The 27,885-nt window shown below is 40.9% G+C and overlaps 1 protein-coding gene across 1 annotated transcript in view; it reads right to left on the minus strand.

The window, feature by feature from the left end:
* Positions 1-27,885, minus strand: part of LOC136620754 (myosin-6-like) — a 101,740-nt gene that overhangs the window by 42,969 nt on the left and 30,886 nt on the right. The window contains exons 2-3 of the mRNA XM_066595723.1: positions 3,041-3,165; positions 81-167 (exon numbers count right to left, since the gene is read on the minus strand). Coding sequence (XP_066451820.1) covers positions 81-167; positions 3,041-3,061 — 108 coding nt within the window. The 5' untranslated portion in view covers positions 3,062-3,165. The remainder of the gene's footprint in view (positions 1-80; positions 168-3,040; positions 3,166-27,885) is intronic.

Here is a 27,885-nt window from a genome sequence, read left to right on the forward strand (position 1 = left end):
ACTTGTATTTTATTCTTAATTTACACAAAATGTAAAAAAAAGACGTTCCAAATGTATTGTACTGAAAAAGAAAGTCTTACCTTTATTTTCCTTGTAGTGATGTTTTCTTCTGAGGACCCACTCCCTTTTCGTATATGATTCTTCTGGGAGGGAAGGACACCTACTCTCTTAAAAACATAAATGAATGCAACTATATATTCACAGACTTCTATACAGGAGCAGTTATTACCAGCAGACTCAAAGGCATTAAATTACGTAACATGGCTAGGTGCATTCGTTTTACACCTCCCACTCCTAACTAAGAAGGTTCGCAGCAGCTCCTATATAACTAGAAGCCAGGCACATAATGGGATTGTAGCCTCTCATTTACAATTTATATATCTTTATTAATACCTCGTTTTTTTAATGCTGCATTCACATGTTCAAATAAATTATACACATATACTACCCAAGCACACCATAGTGAGCCAATAATTCATAATACCAGTATATTGCCATATGTGGATTATTAATATAAGTGCAAGTGCAAATTCAATTAATATATCCATTTAGTGATGTCCGAATATAAACAGCCACAGGCAGATCCATACCAAACCGACATCTATACTCATTACATGCAGAATCCTAAATTATCTGTATAAACTTAAAGGGGTTGTCCCGCGCCGAAACGGGTTTTTTTTTTTTCAATAGCCCCCCCGTTCGGCGCGAGACAAACCTGATGCAGGGGTTTAAAAAAAAAACGGATAGTACTTACCCGAATCCCCGCGCTCCAGTGACTTCTTACTTACCTTGCGAAGATGGCCGCCGGGATCTTCACCCACGGTGGACCGCAGGTCTTCTCCCATGGTGCACCGTGGGCTCTGTGCGTTCCATTGCCGATTCCAGCCTTCTGATTGGCTGGAATCGGCACACGTGACGGGGCGGAGCTACGAGGAGCAGCTCTCCGGCACGAGCGGCCCCATTCAGAAGGGAGAAGACCGGACTGCGCAAGCGCGTCTAATCGGGAGATTAAACGCTGAAATTAGACGGCACCATGGAGACGAGGACGCCAGCAACGGAGCAGGTAAGTGAATAACTTCTGTATGGCTCATAATTAATGCACAATGTACATTACAAAGTGCATTAATATGGCCATACAGAAGTGTATACCCCCACTTGCTTTCGCAGGACAACCCCTTTAATGATCCCATAGTACAAGTTTATAGTCACAACATTATAAATATTTGTATAGCACCTCCCATAATAAATAGAAAGTGCAAATGCAATCACAGGTGGTATAACGAGCCATTCTATGGGATCAATAAGGCAACATAATATAATTAGTCCATACCCATATGGTGGACTAATATCTGTCTCCAAGCTCCCTGACGCACATTTTGTAATACCTTCTCAGGGGGATATGGGCCAAACTATCGTGAGGAACTGGAGCACATGACCCCAATCCTGGCTATCACATGACAAGCACGTCAGAAATCTTTGACGGCACCAGACCCTTTACAGCGCCACAAACTGCTGCTACTCTCAGAGCAACATGCTCTCCCTCCACAATCTGAACACGCACAATGCAGAGATTGCAATAACGATCAGTGATCTGACATACAGTGATTGCAATAACGGTCCACTTGATGGTATATTACTATAAGAAATTAAAATATAAGACATTATTTTACGACACTTTGCACAAAATTTTGCAACTTTTCTATGCCAGAAAACTGGCATAAAGCCTTAAAATGGAAGCAGTCATTGGATGAAAAGACATAGATACTTTTAAGCCAGGCATTCTCTTGTAAAAGGTATGTCTTTTAGTCTTTAGTTTAGTACAGAAAATACAGTACATTTTAAATATGTGGCGTATAACTTCATTATGTGTCTGGTTTCTATACAGGAACATTTTATGTTCCATCTATATTGTTATAAACTGCAATACCTGGGGCTGATGTCATGTGACTGTTGCCAAGTCTTATTTATTTCATACTGGACACGTGACGGAGGCAGACAGTTGCTGTGATGTATTGTCCATACTGTGGCTCATGATTGGCTGCCCTAGTCATGTGTATAGTCCGATACATCACTGAGTCCAACTAAATACATCCAGGGCACTAGTAAAACATGAATAGTTTAAACAAACGGGGTAATTTACTTAGACTGACACTTTATGTGCTGCACTAGGTAAAGACAGGGTGAAGTGTGCCAAGTTTGCTAAGAGGTTCACGCCTCTTTATAAACTTGGCACATGTCTGGCCAGGCCCTGCGACAAACTGGAATCTATGCCAGCTATGAGCTGACATAGATTTAAATTATAATTTACGCCAACTTCTGATGTAAATCTTAGTAAATCTGACGAGCCTGTGAGGTCACACCCCTTTTGTTAATCATCGCCCACTTTGAGTAAAGTGAAGAATAGAGCACAAAAGGCATTTTTTATTTAATGCCAGAAAACTGTCATAAAAGGGTTGGTATATTCTCTCCATAACGTTTGAATCTGAGAATTTACCTAGTCACAAACTTGTGACTTTTCAGCACCATGAAAATGGCCTAAAAAGGGTTTAATAGCTGAGTATATTACAATTGGTCTTTCCTAAGGCACTTTGTGCACCAGTCTAAGTAAAGGAGGCCGCTGGAGTAATTAACACCAAATTCATTAAAAAGTGAATGCCTCTCAAATTTTGCACATATTTAAGTCTAATAGCTAGGAAATGATGCCCAAGTCTGCTATGAACAGTGACATTTGCACAATTTTCCTCTAATTCAACATAATAAACTATGTCTCTTTTGGAGACCTTGCTCACATTTCAAATTCTTTGCCAAGTTTGGCAAGCAATAAGAAAAGTTACAAATTTTGTCACTAAAATGTTGCATATCATTACCTGGAACTTTTGGGGAATTTATGATAAAACCCGGCATAAACTGCGTAATATATCTGAGCTATTGAGCTCAATGATGATATTTGCAAAAAACTAGCATTTTTTAGCAAGTGATGCAAATCCATATCCAATACATTTCGGTTTTCCCAGTAACAAATAAGTATTTTTTAAGTTACCTGTTCAACGATGTCTTGCATCAAGCTAACTTATATGGTTTTGTTGGATATGTTCTTAACTTCATATATCAAATAGAAATTTCCCGATCAGCAATCGTATTGCTTCTCTTCACACGGATGAATCACTGGTCAAGACAAGAAGAATTTAGCTAAACATTGTCTCCCCTTTCTACTCTACAAGGACTTATTTAAAGTACAACACTGTAGTACACTGCAGTGAAAGGGGTATTCTGGCCTTTTGAGTTGATAGATGGTAATCCGCCGCTCTGGATCCCCGTGCATCAGCTGATTATCATCAGTGCAGGGCAGCGGGGTCAGACGTCGTCATCAATGAACAGGGGAAAAAGTGGGAGTGCCAGCTTCACTCCCATTGAAATCAATGGGAGCGCCATGCTTCTGTTGCACTTCCTGCTCCTTGTTATTATGCCCGATCCTGTCCATAACAGGAACAGGAAGTGCAATTGAAGCTGTTGGTTAAAACTGTATAAATGTACAATGCAATAATTATGATAATTGTACACTGTAACTGTAAGGCATCTGGCGAGCATCCTGGCTGGGTATTTGGTCACATGTGCAGATGCACTAAGATTGTGACGTACGCCCCACGAGTAGGGGCAATTTATTTAAGGAGGATGCTTACAGCAGCTCATGCCAGTGGTTAGAGTAGTGTTTGTCACTAAGGCGCACCACTGCAGAGACGAGCAGCACATGGATAAGTGCTGCATCACCCTAGTTAGGCTACAGTGAGCTGTGAGAATGGTTCTGAAACTTAGGAGAATCGGGCACACTGTTCTGCCCTGGAAATTGCAACTTGTGGGAGACCAACTTCTGTGTAAATAAATAGAGAGAGCGAGTCACATCTAGTAGGGATCATGCGAGTGTTCTCTAGATGATCTACAAAAGACACTTAAACTAATTATTATTGCTGTTACAACTCTGCTCCAGTTGAAGTAGTGTGTTAGACACTGTGTTGTTACAAACCACCAAGCTATTGCCTTTGTAAAGACATATACCAGTCAAGTAGTGTTCCTCTATACAGTAGTGTAACTGTCAAGTTATTTCCCTCTGTAAAGATATGTATTTGCTAAGCCTGTTGCCCTCATTGAAACTGTAATCGCCATACCTGTTGCCTGAGTGAGTAAACACCTGTTCTGGTTCTCTGTCCATGTTATTGTCTGCACCGTCCTCAAGCGGAGTCTGGGTCAAACACTCTACCCTAAAACCTGTATGGACTGGCCACTTACATATATCCTGAAGCAGTAACATATCTCTACTTAACTGCTTTTGTAATTCCTATTCTTAGTCAGGTCTATCATAATGGAAAAAGTAAAAAAGTATTGTGCTTCAAGCCAGTTACCACTGCTTATAGCAGGCCTTTATTCTGTTCAAACCAGGAATGGGTTAATAGGTCAGACCACACTTCTCTGCAATGGAATTAAATGTTTCTGTTACAAACCTCCTCCATCTGCACCGGTCATTCAACCAATGCTTAGGCGCATGAAATAGAATATCTTGATAGACTGATAAGTTGGTCTTGTGACAGTTATCACACCCTGTAAGATACACAGCACAACTACAAACCACATCATCTTACAAAATGAAAGGTAGTGTTTTTCCTGTCACTTCCTAGAGTACATAAGTAGTCAAATAAGGTAAATTACAAAATTATCGATCTCATAGTTGTTATCAAATATAATCATGTATTTACATCTCTTAATTTAACTAATTGAAGAGCACCTGACTCACTGCTGGGGTGTACCTCTCTAAGTCCTCCTGGAAACTTATGAATAAATTCACATCTGGGTGTTACCAGTTGGGGTTATGTCACTACTCAGTCTGACACTGTACAATCAATGCTGCCAGTACCAGACTGTGTGGGGACACAGCTGTTGAAGGAATCACTTCAGCCCACATTTACACACAACGATTATCGTATGAACGAATGAACAACTGAATAAATTAACGACTATTTTGCATAGAAATGCTGAGCATTTAAATCTACAGATAATTGTTTGAAATCCTCTCCATTTCCCTCATTAGCTAAAGTAAACTCTGCATATGATGTTTGCACAGGTGGGTGTATGTTTATACAAGGAATTTCTGCTCAGCAGGTTTTTAATTAGTGTTTAGAAAAGCTATTGTCTTCTGCTGGCATGAGTAAACAAGTAGGCATTGTGTTTTGCAAGGCAAACAATCACCCCTCCCCTCAAGTTGTTCAGTCTTCAAACAACTGAACAAATGCCATTTAAATGAAGCGAAAAGCAAACAAACAAACGACCAGTCTTATGCAGGCTGAAACTTAGTGATAAAGGACAAGCGAACAAATAGTGCACGACGGCCACACATTTACAGGTAATGATTATTGCTCACTTTTGCCTGTTTGAACGAATTTTGAGCGATAATCGGTGCGTGTAAAAGGGCCTTTAATTTAGGTGATGCTCAAGGTATTGTAGTCTTATCAATTAGGTATGGCTAAATATTGTTCGATGCATCAGAGAAGAATACAATATGAAATAATCAAGTGACTTTTCCAAGTCTTCTGTTTTATTGTAACAAAGCAAGAGGTTATATAGTGTGGCATCCCCCACAAAGTAAACAATTCAAAGTCTACAGAATGTGTGATTACAAAGGTTAATTATGACAAAGCTGTATGCTCAAAGTCTGATATCTTGTTAGTGAAACAATGCGCGCCTTTTGTGCACGTACTTCTTGCTATGCACACGGTACAAATGTTAAGCACACAAAACTACTGCATAAAATATAATTCAATGCTTTCACACACCCCTTTGACAAACATAATGCTAATAGGCAGCTATTAGTTTATTGTTAAATATGCATGGGGAGTAGCACAGCACAAGGTATATAATGGTAACATGGCAGAGTTTGATTATGAACTCAAACTAGTATCTAAAATTGGCCATATACATTAGATTGATGTCAGCTGAACTTATTGATTGTGGCAAGACCAACCAACTATCTAATGTGTATGAAGGCTTCTCAATTCTTCCCTGAGGTTAGATGTCAGGGAAGAGTAAGACTAGCACTTGGATTTCAATATGTCCGATCCTATTGCGGAGGCAGTGGTCCTTTTACGTAGGCTGATTTCTCAGCCAAGGAATTGGCCTATGGGAATGAATAATCGCTACTACAGTTGTTTGTCCCCATAGGCCATCTGTGCATCTCCCTTTTCCAGCAGAGAGATGTACCATCAAACAGTAAGTATTTTTATGCTCACTGAAACTAAACGAGGAGCCAACGAACAAACTTTCATTTGTTAATCGGCTGATTTGGTCCCTTTCCATAGCCCAATTGTTGGGTGCACGAGCGTTCACAGGAACGTTCAAGCCCAAAAATTGGTCCGTTTAAGAGGACCTTAAGCTGACATCAGAAGTCAGGGGGTAGCTTAGGGTACTTTTACACAGGATGATAGTCGCCTGAGTATTCGCACAAAAGAGCATTGTGCCACGCAAACACAGTACCCAACAGGGCAGGGGAGCAAGAATCCCTCACTTGTTGGCATAGCTTGGTTTTTTCCTCTCTTAAAAATAATCGTCACTCCTGTGTGAAAGTACAAAGTGTTTAGAGACAACACCTCGAAAAATGGTGGTAGAATGCAAAAAAGAACAAAATGCATTAAAAAAAAGTTTATTACATGAAAGATGAACTCACCTGGCATGTGCAGCTCAACCTGTAGAAGGGTTGGCCACCACGCCTTAGGTCCAAGAAGGTAACACAACAAGGATGAAGTTGGGGACACTCTGGCCAGAGCACATCTGAAAGGCCAGGCTGATGCAGGGAGGATCCTGAGATGCAGTGAAAGTCTCTGACAAATATCAAAGAAACTAGAATAAGTGAAGAAATCCCCTGTGCTCAGAGGTCTAACCCAAAGCACTGAAACGCAAATTTAGAATGTAGTACACCATAGGAAGATCACTTATTTTGAAGGAGGGGGGGTTAGTAACAATCCAAAAATACACCCCCCTGTAGTCAGATGACATGAACAACCAGTATCAGTAGTCCAAGCAAAATCCCATTCCGAATTTGTCACAAGGAAGGAACAACACAAAATAAAAAAATCATACAAACAAGAAAACAAAAGTGAAAAACAACAAAGATAAGTGCAAAAAGAGGGTGATGGAGTGCAAAACATTTTCGAGCTATCTGCTCCTTTATCAAGCACTGTGTGAAAGTGCAGGAGTTATAATCATTGGTACGGCTGTCGGGCACTGAAGAACCTGACAGTCATCCCACGTAGAAGGACACTTACACTCCTCTCACCACTGAGAACACCTGTATACTGAGCCCAGCTTGCATATGTATAAGGGAGTTGGGAAGGATAGGGTTCGGTTGATGACTTAGGGCTCAGTCAGACGGGCGTTTTTTCGCGCGATTTGTGGATCGCATGACGGATGCGCATCCGCAAATCGCGTGACCGGTGCGCGCAAGTCGCCCGCAAATCGCCCGTAAAACTGCTCCTAGCCGTGTTTCATTAGAAACGGGCCGGAGCTGTCCAGCGCAGTGCATTCAATGGAGACGGCAATACAGCCGTCTCCATTGAAAGCAATGCGCTGCGGGCGAGCCCGGGATGAATTGTCGGTAAGGGCTTAAATATATAAGCCCTTACCTGCAATTCATCCTAAAATGTGTTAAAATAAAAAACAATTGTATACTCACCTTCTGCCGGCAGCCGAAGCTCCGCGCGGCCGTCCTGCAGTGGGTGTGAAGGGGGTGTGAGTCAGACCTGCCCCCTGATTGGCTCAGCGCTGAGCCAATCAGAGGCATGCCTCACTCACACCCATTCATGAATTCATGAATGGATGTGAGTCAGACCTGCCCCTAAGGCAGCAGTCACTCACCCATTCATGAATTCATGAATGGGTGTGTGTGTTTTCAGCCTCTGATTGGTCAGGGCTGTGACCAATCAGAGGCAGATCATTCAGCAGGCGGGGATTTTAAAGCCCCGCCGGCTGAATAGTGCCGAGAAGCAGTTCAGGAGAACTGACAGCGGCCGCGGCTGGACTCCGGCTGCAGCGGAAAGGTGAGTATACAATTTTTTTTTATTTTAACACATTTTAGGATGAATTGCAGGGAAGGGCTTATATATTTAACCCCTTCCCGACAATTTACCCCGCGCACGGCGGCAGCCCATTGCTTTCAATGGAGCGGCTGTATTGCCGCTCCATTGAATTCAATGGGCAAACATCGTTCTTCTCTGCCACAGCTGTTACAGCTGTGGCAGAGAAGAATGATTTGTCTTCTATATGTTCTCAATGGGGTCGGCGCTGCTGCCGCCGGCCCCATTGAGCGCATATACAGAAGAGAACAGGAATCGCAGATCGCAGATAGGTGCGATCTGCGATTTTTTGTTCTATAATTTATCGGACGAGCGCATAAAAAGCGCTCATGTGTCCGATACCATTGCAAAGCAATGGTTTTTAAAAATCGCCGGACGCATGCGCATGCGCAAATCGCGGCTAAAAACGCCCGTCTGACTAAGCCCTAACTAGCATATATGTTAATTAATTATACTATATTAGAACTGACTTGGGGCTCTGACTACTATATAAAAACTATCAGTGGTTTCAGCAACTAAAGGGACACTAATTGGAGTTCTACTATATAGGCCTTTATAACAACTATATGGGCCTTTATAACTACTATATGGGCCTTTGATTACTAGTTGGCACTAGTTAAGCCCCTGATTTGTAAATGAGTATTGCTAAGTAGTTGCCACCATCTGGTTATAGAGATTTCAACCTTGTATTACACTTATTAAGTAAAGATACAGCTAATATCTAAGTAATTAGCAGAGCCTCTATCAAAAATGCATTTTCAAGAAATACTCGAAGGTGAGAGAAGGAGTCTGGAATTACTTGAAGAAAAGTATATATCTACGTGTATGCTATTCATCTGCTTCAGTTCTATTGTAAGGAGTATTGCTCTGCTGTTTACAACTCTGTTTAAATCAAGTTACTGAAAGTAAACTGTACACTCCCAGTTTAATTATACCATCCAATCCAGGATTGGTGTCAAATTATTTTCCCACCACTGACCACATTAGTCCCAGATCGGAGTGTTTGCGTCACCGTGACGAACCCCGTTTATTGCATACCGTAAAATTACTTGGCATTCTGTGTCAGTGTGCGACTGCTGAGTGGAATCTCTGCCGCCATAGTCGGAAGAGATTGCAGAGCCACCTGTGACCGCCATCTTGAGATCCTCGCAGTCTTCCCCCACTTTGCTGCATTCCGCTTAGGTGCTGCATATGTACACTTTAACCCTTTACTGTTCTAACCACTTCACCATCCTAAGTCACCAGGAATATTAGAATCATAGAATGATAGAGTTGAAAGGGACCTCCAGGGTCATCGGGTCCACTCCCCTGCTCAGTGCAACATTCACTAGATCATCCAAGACAGATGTCTGTCCAGCCTCTGTTTGAAGACTTCCCATGAAGGAGAACTCAACACCTCCTGTGGCAACCTGTTCCACTCATTGATCACCCTCACTGTCAGAAAGTGTTAACCTCTAATTCACCCATATTTGTACATCATCGTGTTTATCATAAATCCCAATTACCAACGGGTCTAGCCATCACTTCTGGATTGTGGCCATTATTTTTCTGGTGGCTAACCGTGTATGCAGAACAGTCCAGTTCAGCACTGGCATACTTCATAATTATAGAGATGCTTTTTCCAACTTGTATACGGCTATTCCAGACTTGTGAGCTTTCATCAGTGCAAGTAAAAGTATCGGAAATTAAAATATTTTCACAGTATTCCACGATACTTTATTTAGAAGTTCGGGGATTATTTATAAATTGATGCCCAAAAGCTATAGCCAATAGCAATAGGCTGTCATTTTTAACTATAAAGTTTAGAAAACAAGATTCTTATTCCTAAGTGTTTATGTTGGGTTGCAGTGTAGACTGCGGCTTTAGAAGGTTGCAGCACATTTTTGAGCATTATTCTTCAGAAGTACGTCCAAATGTGTTCAGTGCTTTTAGTGAAAGGTTGCTTACAATGTGGAATCTGGGACACAAAGCACCCATGTCTGAAGTGTAAAGCTCTGCCCAGACAGTGCATGATGAATGAATAAAAATGGCCTAACATGAGCGATCTGTCAAGGCCTGTGGTTTCAGACCCTGCAATAGATCTGATAAGTAAACTCCCTTAGTTTACCAGCTCACATTAAAAGAGAATTATTTTACAATCACTCAGACTTGCATTTGGAAAACTACAAGGATGGTTGTAAGCCAGGAGACTGACTGAAGTATAAGCCTGGAATACTATACATTAATTCCTAAGGTGTAACAAGATACCTTGTTCGGACACTAACCACAGATTGTGGTGGGTTACCTCTACACTCATTGTATCATACCAAAGCCACTTTACAGCTGTATAAACAGCAATTACAATATATGCTTAGTTTAAAGAAAGTTTACGCCTTCGAATTCGGTAACAAGGTCACAAAATGTGTGAAAATCCAAAGAGGAGCCAGAAATTTGGCTTCTTTAAATTGTTAGCTCCTTGTTGTTAATAAAGGCATGTATCCAATACCTGGACTGTATTTTTAGGCTCTGCTCATATCTGTGTTATGTTCTTTGTTGGAGGATTCAATAAAAAATATTGATTCGAGTAATAGCATAGTCTGCATTGCTAGACTTAGTCTTACCATTAAAAATACGGGAACCATGATGGACCCCATTAAAAGAAAAAAATGGATAGCTAGCATGCAATACATTAGAACGCAGTCTAATCGTCAACTATGCAAGTTTTGTGCATTGTGCACTGAGCAAACTGTACTAATACATAAATATGTGGGCTTGGGCAGAAAAGTGGCAAATGAGGCTTAACACTAATAAATGTAAGGTTTTGAACATGGGCAGAGGAAATACATGTCACCATTACACACTAAATGGGAAACCACATGGGGGAACACTGACATGGAAAAAGACTTGGGGGCTTAGTTAGGGATAAGCTCAACTGGAAAAACCAATGTCAGACAGCAGATACCAAGGCAAATTAGATCATGGGGGACATCAGAAGAGGTCCAGGGGCACATGACTAGAACATTGTTCTTCCTTTTTACAAGTCACTGGTCAGACCACACATGGAATATTGTGTACAGTTTTGAGCGTGAGTGGATACAAAGACAGGCAACTAAAGTAATAAATGGAATTGTCAGACTACAATACCCAGAGAGATTATCAAAATTGGGTTTATTTAGTTTAGAAAAAAGATGTCTGAGGGGTGACCTAATACCTATGTATAAATGAACGCATCAGGGGGCAATACAGAGGTCTCTCCCATCTAGTTACACCCAGGACTATGATTGTAACAAGGGGGCATCCTCTGCATCTAGAGGAAAGAAAGTTTCTACACAGTCATAAAAGTGGGTTCTTTACTGTAAGAGTAGTGAGACTATGGAACTCTCTGCCTGAGGACGAGGTGATGGCAAATTCGATAAAAGAGTTCAAGAGGGGCCTGGACGCCTTTCTAGAGTGATATAATATTATAATTTATAATCATTAATACCTTTAGAAGGGTCGGTGGTCTGGGGATTATTCTGATTGCCAGATTGGAATCAGAAAGGAATTTTTTTCCCTTAAACAGGGGAAATTGCCTTCCTCTGTATCAACATTGGGGAGTAATAGGCTGAATTGAATGGATATATTTCTTTTATCGGCCAATCATACTATGTTACTATGTAATATGATTGTACCTTATAGCTTTTTTTTACAATTACAACCATTAATGCTACAAGCTGTAAATCTATACATTTTTTTACATTGAAAACTAATGGTAGGCATATGCAATATTTTTTGCATATACTTTTTTAGGAAGAAACAAAATAAAATTATACCCCAACTATATGCCCCATTTGTGGTGTTAATAAAGCCCAAATCTTACATAAGTTACAAATGGTATTTAATTTTTTAAACACTCATTCTTTAACTGAAACAAATATATCATTCATGTATACTTTAATTTACAATATTGTGAAGGGTGAATGTTACTTTGGGCCCTTGCTACAACAGAAACCTTCCCTGACTGTTGTGCCTGCTATAGAGATCTGAAAAGTTAAAGCTTAATTCCTTCACAAACAGAACCCTTGGATCTATGCTCATTAGCACCTGTTTTTCTACTTATCCACAATATATCCCCCACTTTATACAGGACAAGAACACAGTAAAAACTCATTTGGTTGAATATATATATATTATATATACTCATAATAAGGGAAACCAAATATTTCCATCTGGCAGGTTTAGATGTAAGATTTCCTAGGCCCAGTGTTATTCAACATTTTTATAAATGATCTGGAGAAGGGAATTGATGGTAAACTGATCAAATTTGCTGATGACACAAAGCTATGAGGATTAGCTAACACTAGGGAAGAGAGAGTATTCAAAAAGATCTAGAAAAGCTGGAACAGTGAGCTGCAACTAACAGAATTGTATTTAACAAGGAGAAATGCAAAGTCCTACATCTGGGCAAGAAAAATTAAAAAAGCACATACATATGGGAGAAATTGAGCTAAGCAGCAGCACGTGTGAAAAGGACTTGGGTATACTAATAGATCAAAGACTGAACATGAGTCAACAATGTGATGCAGCAGCCAAAAAGGCAAACACAATTCTGGGATGTATTAAGGGAAGCATAGAGTCTAGATCACGTGAGGTAAATCTCTCTTCCTCTGCTGCACCCATCCTGGCTGCCTGAAATACTCCATTATTATATATTTATATATATTGTTTATTTTTTATATTTTTTTTAATTTTTTTACTCTTTCTGGTGGATAACTGATGTAAACGACATCATTTTCTGCTGTAGATGACTGATAAAAATGGTAGAATTGCATACTGCAGACCTCACATTTTTATGACAGAGAGTTGACAGCATTCATTTCCTTTCTAAAACTAAACGGTGATGTTTGATTTGGAGTTCAGCCTCTCTTCCCTCAGTAGATACAATGTTAGAACGTGTAAAGTAAAACAAAAAGAAAGACTTGTGTTTTATTAGTTTTTCATTAAGAATCTGATTTTCATCGTCATTTCCCTAGAAAAACTAGCTACATGATCAGCAACATCCAAAGTTGCCAGCACAGTAGAGCTTCTCCTTTTACCATCTAAGACAGTTCTATAGAGAAGTCTTTGAAGCCGGCACTGTACAAATGTTTCATGGTATTTTCATTGTTACAACCTGTATTTCAAATGACACAATCAAATACAATTTGGGCAGCTTGGCAACTTGCAGCTCATGATCATTCAATACATATTACAAACATAATTTAACTTTGCCCATACATTAGTCAATAAGGTACAGTGATACTTTTGCTAAGGAGGATTACTCGACTTAACGGAAGCATGTCACCTAAATTTTCTACTACCAACTGAAAACACTCTGAAATGTGCACTGATTATGCAGAATCCATTGTTACCTGTATCTGCCTGTGGTCTGGGCTCTCTGCCTACCAACTATTGGAAAGCTCCTCCAACTGGAGATGTCATGCGGTCCACCTGTTTGCTGAGGCGCAGGTGCTATGCCAGTCTAGCTCTTCTGTCTGGCATGGCAGTCTACTTCTATGTCCTGGAGGCCGGGGATTGATAAATCCCTGCCCCCAGAAAACGCTTGTCTCATTGGCTGAGCGCTCAGCCAATCACAGGCAGCGGTCAGCCATTCATTCATGAATGGCTGAGCGCTTCCTGTGATTGCCTGAGTGCTGTTACTAATTACAGGCAGCGCTCAGCTGTCATTCAATGGCTGAGCGCTGCCTGTCATTGGCTGAGCACTTAGCCAATGAAACCAGCGCTTTCTGGGGACGGGAATTTTTCAATCCTCGGCCTCCAGAACACAAAAGAAGACTGCCGTGTCAGACAGAAGAGCCTGACGGCTCTTCTAGGTGAGTAAAAAAAAAAATTATAAAGCTAGGGATGATTTTCAGGGAAGGGCTTATATTTCAAGCCCTTCCCCGAAAACCATTGCTGTTGTCTGCAATCCACTGCTTTCATTGGGCTGCAGCAGTGCCAGCCCCATTGAAAGCAATGGGATAGCATCACAGACTTTTGCCACACTGTGAGAGAGGATTCCTTCATCCCCACAGGGATGAAGGAATACCCTCTAATAGCTGTCATAGCTGTGGCAGAAATTACTTCCTATGTTTTCAATGGGGTCGACGCTGCTGCCGCTGGCCCTATTGAAAACTGAGCGATATCGCAGATTTTTTCTTTGCGCTGCGAAACGTAAGAAAAAAAGTCGCAAATGAGTATTAAACCATTGAAAATCATTGTTTTCATAATCATCGCTCTCGCATCACAAGAAAAAATATCGCTAGTGGGTAGAAGCCTTCAATGATGCAGCTTTTTTTTCATTTTGTGTTTTTCCTCCCCACTTTCAAAAAAATCACAACTTTTATTTTTCCATCAGTGTAGTTGTGTGAGGCACTGGCATAACTATAGGGGTCGCAATTGAAACCCCAGAGACTCCGCTCACCATGCAATGTCTGCTTGACTGCACTGTTTAACGTTACGCCTGGGTCCTCTACATGGTGCTTCAGACGTGAACGCTGCGTAGTTCCTTCTGCACGATGATTGATAGTCAGAACTTCCCTGCTCAGTCTCCTCCCCTCCAATGTTGTTTCCACTATTCAGGACCTTCAACTTGGAGGACCTAGCAGAAGTGTTAAACAGTGCAGTCAGGTAGTCAGTGAATCATCATGTGTGCCAGTGGGGCTGAGGGAGAAATAAAGGGGCACCACGTGTGACAGTGGGGCAGAGGGAAAACTATAACGGGAATCATGTGTGACAATGGGTAGAGGAAAAACTATAAGGGGCATCATGTGTGACAGTGGGGCATAAAGAGAAATAAGGAGGCATCATTTGTGACAGTGGGGCAGAGTAAGAAGTATAAGGGGAATCATGCGTGACAGTATGGCAGAGGGAAAAATAAAGGGGCATCATGTCTGACAGTGAGGCAGAGAGAGATATAAAGGAGCATTCTGTGTGATGGGAGCGGGCAGAATCAGAAGGGTTTCAGAGATCTGTGTAGAGAAGGGCATGAAGTGAGCAGTCTGTGTGAGAAGGTGGCATGGGGAGCAGTTTGTGAGAGATTACTTATTAGACGTTAAAGCTGGTTGGCATTAGTAAAGTGATTCTTCTGTGACTAGGGCATTAGTAAAGTGGGCAGCAGGATGGAGGTTTGTGAAAAGTAAAGGTGGTGTGTGGTGGGAAAGCATGGAGCCACAGATGTCTGTGTTACAAATTCTGCATTGATGAGTGGTGGCTGGAAAAAGTCATCATGGCAGTCTGGGCCAGGTAGAGGGGAAAAGCAAAAGTGAATGATACTAATCAACTATTAGGTCACTTGTGATGACTGACGCTGACTCCCTGTTATCGGTATCACTTTGTAGAACTAGTATCTGACCATTATATGCTACGTTCACTATTGGAGGTACACTAGAGCTAGGCTGCTGTATCTGAACCTAACATGGTACGAAAGTTATCATTTGTTGTCTTCAATGTGTATATACAGTATATTTTTTACTTTTTATGGGGAAAACAAAACATAAGTCTGGAGGCTTCTGTAGCATCGAAGAATCACTTAAACGGCCAGAGATGCTGCTAAAAATAATGGACGAGATGTGGCTATGAAGTGAAGTTGCGGGGGATCCCCAAGCTGAACTATGCACCTGGCCCATGTACCTTTAGTGACACCCCTGATCTGAGGGCTTGTTTTTTGCAGGATAAGCTGTTTTTCAATGTTACTATTTAATGTAGCATATAAAAGTACTGTAAAAAATTGTAAGTGGAATGAAATGGGGGGGGGGGGGGAATAGCAATTCTGCCATCTTGAGGGGGGGTCGGGGTTGCACATGTTTTTGTGGCGTACACCCTGCAACAAATATGACGTGATAACTTTATTCAGTGGGTCAGTACAATCACAACAATACCAAATTTATGTAGTTTTATTTTGCTCTACTACTTTTAAAGAATAAAATATCTTTAAAAAACAAAATATTTTCTGCCAACATTATCTGACCGCTATAACTTTTTTATTTTCCCGTTGATATAGCTGTGTGAGGGCTTATTTTTTGCAAGACATTCTATAGTTTCTGCTGGCTCTATTTTGGAGTGCATATGACTTTTTGATTGTTTTTTATTAGATTTCTTTCTTGGAGATGTGTTAAACATTAAAGCATAATTCTTGCATTGTATATTTTGTTTCTGACAATGTTCACTGTGCAAGGTAACTAATGTGTTACTTTAATAGATTGCACTTTTACAAAACCAAATATGTTTTTTTTATCCTTTGTTTTTTACAGGTTTTTTTCCCACTTATATTAACTTTTATTTTTAATCCCTTTAGGGGACTTGAACTTGCAATCATTTGATCGCTTATACAATCTACTGCAATTCTTGTATTGCAGTTTATGGTATTTCTCCCGGTATTGTCTTAATAAACAGAAATTCATGGCAGCCCTGGAGGTCATGACGACCAAACGGTGATCTCATTGTGAGGAAGGGAGGCATTCAGGACCCCGGAACACCAATCGGGGCATTTAAATGTTACTTGTTGCCTTTAAGTATTTTCCAAATAGCCATTCATTTTTTAACATTGCATTATGAAAGCCATGAAGTAAATTTAAGTTAAAGCAGTTAAGGAATACTCAGAGACCACGGCATATGGAGCTGCACACATATACACACTAGAGGATTCATTTCTTTACAGTCAGCGTAAATGATTCCAATAGATTCACATTAAAAGGAAATGATGGCGCCTCTGGCCTTAGCAGTTTCATCTGGGGACCTCGCACATTCTGGTCTTGTACTTCTACACTTACAGATCATTGTTTTCATAATCAGCTGCATCTGGCGTTTCCATGGTAAATATCATTCTTGCTGCAGCTCCTATTATTAGTTGGGAAATCAGGAGCGAGTCTTGTGCTCATCATTGTGAGCCAGAAACATCACTTCCATAGACACAAAAATTAGGTTTTTGCCAGAGAAAAAAATACAAGACTCTGCATATTTATAGTTACATAACAATTACATTCTCAGCCAGCAGCCTAGTAATTGTCGTATTACTCCTAGTAGATGTTACGTGACCCTCTAAAGAGGACTTGTCAGGTTCTTTGGAAATCAGGATGGGTCTCAACCCCACTAAGGGTTTCTTTTACACGGAATGACTATCTTCACTTTATTGTTGGATCGTGCAAAACTGAATGATCAGTCAGCGTAAACACTACCAGCGATGGAACGACGGATAATATTTGTTCGCTTATTGCTCATACTTCAATTCATGCACTCATGAAAATGAAACAATAATTGGCCCGTGTAAACAGGCAGTCGATCATTTATGAATGGCTGCCTGTTTACTTTGAATGGAGTTGGGTGGTTGGAAGCAATCTCCGGTGTACTCTGTCTTTATTCACTGAAAGATTATTGTTCCTGTGTGAAAGCACATAGTCGTCCTGTGTAAAAAGACTCTAACTCCAAAGCCATTTTTCTCCTAGCCACCCCCCCATCCCACTCACCCCCAACATCCCCATTACATATGGAGCAAAACTCTAGTCTACTGTTAAGTGAGTGGTCTCCACAACCCGGTGTCAATCAATCAATCGATCTGCTGTCAATTCTATCTTGGTGGCGGGGTGATAGGGACTCGGGAGGTGGAATCCAGAGAGCATGGGAAAAAGAACTTGAACGCTCCTTGTCAGATGATGAGTGGGCTAGTAGCTTGCTCCTGACTCACAAGATGTTGGCTAAAGGTTCCCACCAAGAGCTGAATTGTATTGCACCCCAGCACGACTGGCAAGGTTCCATCAAGGCACATGTGACTTGTGCTGGGGATGCTTAAGAGGGAGAGGCACATTTACCCACATATGGTGGTCATGTCCACAAATCTCTGGACTTTGGAAGGAGATTGAGGACCTATATAATGCCTTGAATTGGGGTTCGCTGTCATTCTCTTCAGAAATTGCTATATTGTTGGTACTGATGGGCTTCATTGGAATCAATAAGAGGACTATCCTAAGGTTCTTCATCCTAGCCATGGGAATAGTAATCCCTCGGCTCTGGAGGTTCCAGGCCTCCCCAACATGTTTGAATTGGGTGCTGGTGATGGATGAAATTGGCCGTATGGAGGAGTTTCGGGCTAGGGATGATAATAAATTCTTGATTTATCATGCCACTTGGGAGACATGGCTGGAGTTTTGTAAGTCAGCAAGGTTTGAACAGTGGCTGGCAAATGGGGTTGTACCTACTCATGAATAGGTAAGAACTAATCTGCCGATACGGGTTCCAGGCGTATCTTACATTTTTTTCCGTCCTCATACTTTTCCCCTTCTTCTGTCCACTATTTCTTACCTTTTCGCTCCTATCTTCCCACTACCTCTCCCTCCCCCCCCTTTTTTTTCTCTTTCTTTCAGTTTTCCTGCAACCAACCCCAATCTCTTTGGGGTTTGTCCCCAGGAATCGTTTCCTGGAGGTGGAACAGTTTACAAATGTTTCTAAGATTAGTTATCTAAGAGCTGCTAGAACTACGCTGGTTATGAATATAATAACAGGCTTAGTCTTTTGTGAATACATCATTGCATTTTATTATGCTTTATTTTCTTATTTTTTTAGAATGTTTTCATTACACAGGATACTGTTATTTGATGCTAAGCTATATTGATATTGGTTGCACAATAGCGATGCAATTTTGGAATTCAAGGCAATTATTTTGTCTGTACTGTACAAAAAGTCCAATAAAACATTTTGACATAAAAGGCCTGACACAATTCTGTGTGTGTATTGATGTACCTTCTATTGCTAGTCTCTTGTGCATGACTCTGACCCTGAGCTTAGATTGCTTTCTTTGAGTTCATTTGGAGGTCTTTGGAACAAATAGAGGTGTATTTTAGATTTAGGAACCCATCCAATAAGGTTCTTCCAAACATGGCAGATGGGCTCCCATGTTTTGATCAAAATATGAGTAAGAACCTTGCATTTTTATCCAGTTAGTATAAACAAAAGTTGTACAATTTTATTCAGATATTAAATGTGTATGAATTCTGAGGCATATGTTTTTATATTTGTTGCAGCCATGATTTAAGTGCATCTTCACATTTAAAGAGTTTGTCCGAGTATAACAAAAAATTTCAACAACCGGGCAAGTTCTAAAATAATAAAAAGAAGTAGTACTTATCTATTTTCTTTGCCCGGGAAATAGCACAGAAGGGCTGGTGAAAATTCTGCTGTCACCACAGACTGGAAGTCTGATGACCACTGCAGCGATCACATGCCCAACTGTTAAAAAAAAAATTTTAAGACTTGGACAACCCCTTTAATTCATTTGTTAAAATTTCTGACTTCACTGTTAGTTGCCTGAGCTTAGACTTATCACTGATTTCATCCTTTGTCTTGGTTCTTCAGATTGTTGTCTGGTACTCATAGCTTTGTAACAGGTGCAGAGTATGGCGCCATTTATAGAAAAGCTTTATCCAGTTCAGTAGAAATGACAGTTCATTACTGAAATAATTGTAACACATTTTGCAACAACAAGCTAGTCTTCAAACATTCATAAACGATGTTCACAATTTTCGACCATTCTTATTACAGTAGGAATTAACCTTTGTGATTCAGAAAACCTTAGTTGGTTTTCCAGGTAAAATACTATTGTCAGGCGAGGTCATCAATAGGTGATTGGCTAAGGTGTGCCACTCGGGACTCCAACCTATCAGCTGATCAGACGCCTGCTGTCAGAGCCACAATACACAGGGGCTGCAGCGAAAGCCACAGCTCCAACCCCTGTATAATAGCTGCTACTCCTGACTGCAAGCGCAGCTGTTATTGAAATCAATGAGAGCTGTGCTTGCAATTGCAAGTGCCAGCCACTATACAGCGGTTGGAGCAGCTGCCCCCACTCCGATCCTTGTGTATTGCAGCGCTAACAGCTGGTGCCTGATCAGCTGATTGGCCAGGTTCTAAGTGCCGGCGTAACCTGACGATAGATCATCAATAGTATTTTGCCTAGAAAACCCCTTTAACAACAAACTATTACCCTTGAAATAATTACAGTAAAGAGTCTGCTCTGGACAAGGGGTAATTGGCAGGTGCAGCGTCTGAGCAGAGGTGTGCCAATGTGGGGAAGACCATGGGTAAATAAGATGGATGTCACGGGTGGCTCTGTGATCTCTCCCTGCAGTGACAGCAGAGGGTCCGGCTTGGTCGCACATAGTAGCAATAGGATTACTTCAGTTAGCAATTATCAATTGTGGTTTGTCACGTAAGGCTAGTACCTCTTCATTAATGGACTCAAAGGGTTAATGGAGAAAGAATTGACACGAGTCCCGGTAGCTTTGATTTGCAAACTGGAGGTACTCATTTTACTTCAGCTTTTAGTAACATTCAGAAACAACAGGTACAGTACATCAGTAATGGCAGAGGTATTGCTTTGCATAGACAATAACATTGCTCCTAATTCCAGTTTTGTACAATAGAGTTTAAACTTTAACGCTCTCTCTCTTGTTTCATTTAAAGGTTACTCAGTACGAATTCCCACAGTCCTAGTTATCTGAGGGTTGATTCCTTGAAGATTATTATGCAGTTAATGAAATTATTTTAGAGTCAGTCCTTTTTCACTTTCCCTGGTTTTACTTTTAACAGGGGCTCGTGCAACTCACTATTGTGTAGATGGGTCCCAATCTCTCTCCTCCACACTGCACTTGATTTGGTTGCTTGTAAAGGCTTGCTTCTGACTCTAGACAACGTTAAACCTCTCCACACTGCGGTGCACCTCCTCTCATGTCCTCCTTCTCCGACAACCTCCTCACTACTCCCCCTAACTCCTCCTTCACTTCTTGTATTCTCTCCAGCACTTTCTCTCTAAACTCCTCCGAACATCCTGTCTCACCCTGCTCACTTTCTTGCTCTTGGCTCTGATCCTTCCCCCTCTACCAATCAGGGAAAGAATGACATGCAGCCAATCGTCAGCCAGCTGTTGCCAAGCAGTTAGCTTAAGCTTGTGAAGAAAAGAAGAAAGACAGGGTCTTTCAGATGTACGACACCTTCCATGTCTCAGAATCAGCACATAGCCAGGTGTTACAGGACTTTTGACTGTGTGGCCATCCAGGAGGACCCCTCAGGCCACTATACAGGAAGCCAAGTACTTAAGGTTCTGCTGCCAAGTGCCTTCTCTGTCATGCAGATGGCGCAATGAAATCATCGTGCTGCCTAAATCGTTATGCAAGATCCTGACCAGAAGAGCCCAAGGCAGGAAATAGAGGATGATGTGGGAGCATGATGGAGGTGAGTTTAAATTAATTCAATTGGCCAGGTACTTTGGGGCCTTACTAATTGCTCAGGGGGCACAGAGGGGCCTATAAATTACTAAGAGGGCATGGTAGGGCCTATAAATGATTCAGGCAGCACAGCAGGGCCTATAAATTAATAAAAGGGGCAAAGTGGGGCCTATAAATTAATAAGATGACCCACTCTGACTCTGTTGCCCCAGGACGCATGTAAACCGGATTTGGCCTTGTTTTGGTACCTACCAGTGGCTGCAGCTTGTTTCTCCTCAGACGGAAAAGGAAAACAGAGTGAACACACTGGAGGAATCTGTCATTGAACATTGCTAGCACCCACCTTACATAAGTCTCTCTTTCCCTCCTACTCTCTTCAAGGTTACTGTGCCACTCACTCAGAGCTCTCAGGGTCTTGGCAGCTCCCTGCATCAAAGCAGTATTAGATTGAGACATGTGACCTCCTGAAAGGTCCTTACAGGTACATACATATAATTCAGTTATAGTTAAACATAGATATTGGTGGTTTAACCCCTTACAGCCTCACCTTCTGGGTTTAACCCCTGGACAATTTATAATTGAGAATCTTTAAAAGGAACAAGTATCGCCTGAATCATCACTCAAAATAGTCGCCATGGCGAGTTGTTAGCATAAAAACAACTATTTTCTGCATATTGCGAGCACAGAAAAAATTTAATGCGCAAAAATGTGTGGAAATATGCCACTGTGAATCCGGCCTGAGGCGTATAACACAATGCATTGTTGTTGCCTGAAATGTTCCTATTAATTGTAGTACTTGTAGCAATCACTGTGTCTTATTATACTGATGTTTTATTATGTGAACTGTTACAAATTATCACAAGTTCACAATTTATGCTTTGTTCATTGATGTTTTTGTTGGATTACTAGAGGGCAGTGATATATGTCAATGGACCACTTATGACAGTAGTGGTAAATAACTTGTACTATACAAGTAACAGGGCCCATGCTGTGCATTACTTTACTATAGTACAATAAAGAAATGACGTAAATAGTTCTTTACTAATACACCATTAACTGTGCTTATTAACACTGAGCAATAAACATTCCAAGAAATGTGCTAACAATAGCCAGTGATGGGAACAGGATGACATTACAGGAAATTGGAATGCAGCATTCCTGAAAGTCAATATCTGACCTTTTAACAGGCCTTGTAACAATAACTGGGAATATGAACCTTAGCCAGAGTCTTCTCCATAAGGGAAGATAAACCATGCAAAGACTGTGTCCAGTAGGTTGTTGGCTTGGCTGGGTGGGAGGCCTATGATGTACATTGGGAAGAGTATTGCTTCTCCTTAGGGAGAGCACCTGGAGAGGAGACGTATAAGGTCATGCATGCTCCTCTGGGAAATTTATGCAAATGGTAAGATGGAACAATGCCTCTGCAGTGCCACCAATTAGAAGGCAGCATTCCTGCAAGTCAATGTCAGACTTTTTAACAAGCTTAGTAGGGGTGGTTTCACACCTGTGCCCAAGATTCTGCTTTCCAGCTTTGTTTGGGAAGCAGGAAATGGGAAACCCCATGGCTGCAATGCTCCATCTCAGGACAGAACCGAACAGTGCCAAATGAACACCATTAACTATAAGGGGTCAACTCAGTTTCCGCTCAGGCGCCCGGCTTTTGAACGGAAGAAAAAGTGCTGCATGCTTTTTTTTAGCTGTATCTGTGACGGAACCTCCAGCAAGAGGTTCCAATGCAGATGTGAAACTGGTTTAACAATGACTGGGCATTAATCCAAACAGTCAGTCTGTCTGACTTTGGCTTTGGCTTATATTCCCAGTCATTGTTATAAGACTTGTTAAACGGTCAGACATTGACTTGGAACAATGCCCCTATATAGTGCCAAAAGGTAGGATTCCTGCATCTTCCTATTTGCATAAATTTCCCAGAGGAGCATACATGGCTTATAAGTCTTCTCATTAGGCACTCTCCCTAAGGAGAAACCATACCCTTCCCAATCTACAGGAAATAAATGGCTACATAGAAACCAATGTCATTTAAAAGGAAAATCATTTCTAAAGTTATACCTTGGATGTGTTACATAAATGTGAAATACGTCTGCCACACCTTGATTTCTGCTATACCTGTATCAAAGAACAATAAATCACTTATCTATATATATAAAATTCAATGTATGTCTGTCTGTGTGTCTGTCTGTGTGTCTGTCTGTTTGTCCTTTATGCGCTACTACACCATTCATCCGATCGCCATGAAACTTTGGGAAGTTGTTGAGTACACTCCTGGGAAGATTATAGGCATAGTACATTTATGCTACGATAAATGGCGCGCATGCGTGCGTCGTCGACAGTTACGACCCCCCCACGTAGATCGTTCGATTTCCATCATTGCCACTAATTCTCTCACTTCCCGATGTCGTAGAAACATGAAATTTGGCACATTTCCTATTTATGTCATAAATAGGAAAAGCTAATGGGTCCCAACTCGATTATTCAATTCTATGCGCCAAAGAATTAGCGTCCAAATTTTACGTACGGAATGTAATTTTCTCACATAGAAACTTGAAATTTGGCAGGAGCATTGAATATGTCATAAATAGGAAACGCTAATGGGTCCCAACTCGATTATTCAATTCTATGCGCCAAAGAATTAGCATCCAAATTTTACGTACGGAATCTAATTTTCTCGCTTCCCAATGTCATAGAAACTCGAAATTTGGCACGAGCATTGAATATGTCATAAATAGGAAAAGCTAATTGGTCCCAACTCGATTATTCAATTCTATGCGCAAAAGAATTAGCGTCCAAATTTTACGTACGGAATCGAATTCTCTCGCTTCCCAATGTAATAGAAACTCGAAATTTGACACGAGCATTGATTATGTCATACATAGGAAAAGTTAATGGGTCCCAACTCGATTATTCAATTTTAAGCGCAAAACAATTGGCGTCCGAATTTTACGTACGGAATCGAATTTTCTCGCTTCCCGATGTAATAGAAACTTGAAATTTGGCACGAGCATTGATTATGTCATAAATAGGAAAAGTTAATGGGAAGTTGCTGAGTACACTCCTGGGAAGGTTACTGGCATAGTACATCTATCCTATGATAGGTGGCGCGTGTGCGAGCGTCGTCGACAGTTATGCCCCCCCAGACAAAGATCGTCTGATTTCCATCTCAAGCACAAAAGCAAAAGGCATTACGAGCAACGGGATGCGTGTTCAACTACAAAATGATGCATCCGCCGAACGTATCACAAGACAATTCCTGGATATTGAGAATGCTGAGGTAAAATGAAAGCTGTGCTGTGATTGGTTGCTATATATTATACCGCTGAGGTAAAATGAATGCTGCGCTGTGATTCGTTGCTATTTTTTATATTGCTGAGGCAGAATAAAAGTTGCGCTGTGATTGGTTGTTATTTCTCTTACTGCTGACGTAACATGAAAGCTGCGCTGTGATTGGTTGTTATATATTATACCGCTGACGTAACATGAAAGCTGCACTGTGATTGGTTGTTATATTTTATACTGCTGAGGTAACATATAAGCTGTCCTGTGATTGGGTGTTATAAATTATAAAGCTGAGGTAACATGAAAGCTGCGCTGTGATTGGTTGTTATATATTATACCACTGAGGTAACCTAAAAAAGCTGCGCTGTGATTGGTTGTTATCTAGATATATAAAAACGAATGTATGTCTGTCTGTCTTCGCAGCAACGCGCGACGGGTAAGCTAGTCTATATATATAAAATTGAATGTATGTCTGTCTGTCTGTGTGTCTGTCTGTTTGTCCTTTATGCGCTACTACACCATTCATCCGATCGCCATGAAACTTTGGGAAGTTGTTGAGTACACTCCTGGGAAGATTATAGGCATAGTACAAATATTCTATGATAAATGGCGCGCGTGCGTGCGTCGTCGACAGTTACGCCCCCCACGTAGATCGTTCGATTTCCATCATTGTCACTAATTCTTCCCGATGTTGCAGAAACATGAAATTTGGCACGAGCATTGATTATGTCATAAATAGGAAAAGGTAATGGGTCCCAACTCGATTATTCAATTCTAAGCGCCAAAGAATTAGCGTCCAAATTTTACGTACAGAATCTAATTTTCTCGCTTCCCAATGTCATGGAAACTTGAAATTTGGCACAAGCATTGATTATGTCATAAATAGGAAAAGTTAATGGGTCCCAACTCGATTATTCAATTGTAAGCGCCAAAGAATTAGCGTCCAAATTTTACGTATGGAATCTAATTTTCTCACTTCCCAATGTCATAGAAACTTGAAATTTGGCACGAGCATTGATTATGTCAAAAATAGGAAAAGCTAATGGGTCCCAACTCGATTATTCAATTCTATGTGCAAAAGAATTAGCGTCCAAATTTTACGTACGGAATGTAATTTTCGCACATAGAAACTTGAAATTTGGCACGGGCATTGAATATGTCATAAATAGGAAACGCTAATGGGTCCCAACTTGATTATTCAATTCTATGCGCCAAAGAATTAGCGTCCAAATTTTACGTACGGAATGTAATTTTCTCACATAGAAACTTGAAATTTGGCACGGGCATTGAATATGCCATAAATAGGAAAAGTTAATGGGTCCCAAGTCGATTATTCAATTCTAAGCGCAAAACAATTACCATCCAAATTTTAAGTACGGAATCTAATTCTCTCACTTCCTGATATATATAAATGAATGTATGACTGTCTGTCTGTCCTTTATGCATTACTACACCATTCATCCAATTGCCATGAGACTTTGGGAAGTTGTTGAGTACACTCCTGGGAAGATTATAGGAATAGTACAACTATCCTACGATAGGTGGCGCGCGTGCGAGCATCGTCGAGAGTTATGCCCCCCAGACAAAGATCGTTTGATTTCCATCTCAAGCACAAAAGCAAAAGGCATTACGAGCAACGGGATGCGTGTTCAACCAGAAAATGATGCATCCGCCGAACGTTTCACAAGACAATTGCTGGATATTGGGAATGCTGAGGTAACATGAAAGCTGTGCTGTGATTGGTTGCTATATATTATACCGCTGAGGTAAAATGAAAGCTGTGCTGTGATTGGTTGCTATTTCTTATACTGCTGAGGTAACATGAAAGCTGTGCTGTGATTGGTGGCTACTTCTTATACTACTGAGGTTGCATGAAAGCTGTGCTGCGATTCGTTGGTATATATTATACCACCAAGGTAACATGAAAGCTGCGCTGTGATTGGTTGCTATATATAAAACCGCAGAGGTAACATGAAAGCTGCGCTGTGATTGGTTGCTATTTTTTATATTGCTGAGGCAGAATAAAAGTTGCACTGTGATTGGTTGTTATTTCTCTTACTGCTGAGGTGACATGAAAGCTGCGCTGTGATTGGTTGTTATATTTTATACTGCTAAGGTAACATGAAAGCTGCGCTGTGATTGGTTGTTATCTAGATATATAAAAACGAATGAATGTATGTCTGTCTGTCTTCGCAGCAACGCGCGACGGGTAAGCTAGTCTATATATATAAAATTGAATGTATGTCTGTCTGTCTGTGTGTCTGTCTGTTTGTCCTTTATGCGCTACTACACCATTCATCCGATCGCCATGAAACTTTGGGAAGTTGTTGAGTACACTCCTGTAAAGATTATAGGCATAGTACATTTATGCTACAATAAATGGCGCGCGTGCGTGCGTCGTCGACAGTTATGACCCCCCCCACGTAAATCGTTCGATTTCCATCATTGCCACTAATACTCTCACTTCCCGATGTCGTAGAAACATGAAATTTGGCATGAGCATTGATTATGTGATAAATAGGAAAAGTTAATGGGTCCCAACTCGATTATTCAATTCTAAGCGCAAAAGAATTAGCGTCCAAATTTTACGTACGGAATCTAATTCTCTCACTTCCTGATGTAATCTCTATATATAAAAAGGAATGTCTGTCTGTCCTTTTTGCGCTACTACACCATTCATCTAATCGCCATGAAACTGTGGGAAGTTGTTGAGTACACTCCTGGGAAGATTACTGGCATAGTACATCTATCCTATGATAGGTGGCGCGCGTGCGAGCATCGTCGACAGTTATGCCCCCCAGACAAAGATCGTTTGATTTCCATCTCAAGCACAAAAGCAAAAGGCATTACGAGCAACGGGATGCATGTTAAACTACAAAATGATGCATCCGCCGAACGTTTCGCAAGACAATTGCTGGATATTGAGAATGCTGAGGTAAAATGAAAGCTGTGCTGTGATTGGTTGCAATTTCTTATACTGCTGAGCTAAAATGAAAGCTGTGCTGTGATTGGTTGCTATATATTATACTGCTGAGGTAACATGAAAGCTGCTGTGCTGTGATTGGTTGTTATATATTATACCGCTGAGGTAACTTAAACGCTGCGCTGTGATTGGTTGTTATCTAGATATATAAAAAAGAATGTATGTATGCATGTCTGTCTTCGCAGCAACGCGCGACGGGTAAGCTAGTCTATATATATAAAATTGAATGTATGCGTGTGTGTCTGTCTGTGTGTCTGTCTGTTTGTCCTTTATGCGCTACTACACC

This window comes from Eleutherodactylus coqui, chromosome 3, assembly GCF_035609145.1.
Source record: "Eleutherodactylus coqui strain aEleCoq1 chromosome 3, aEleCoq1.hap1, whole genome shotgun sequence".
In the NCBI taxonomy this organism is placed as follows: Eukaryota; Metazoa; Chordata; class Amphibia; order Anura; family Eleutherodactylidae; genus Eleutherodactylus; species Eleutherodactylus coqui.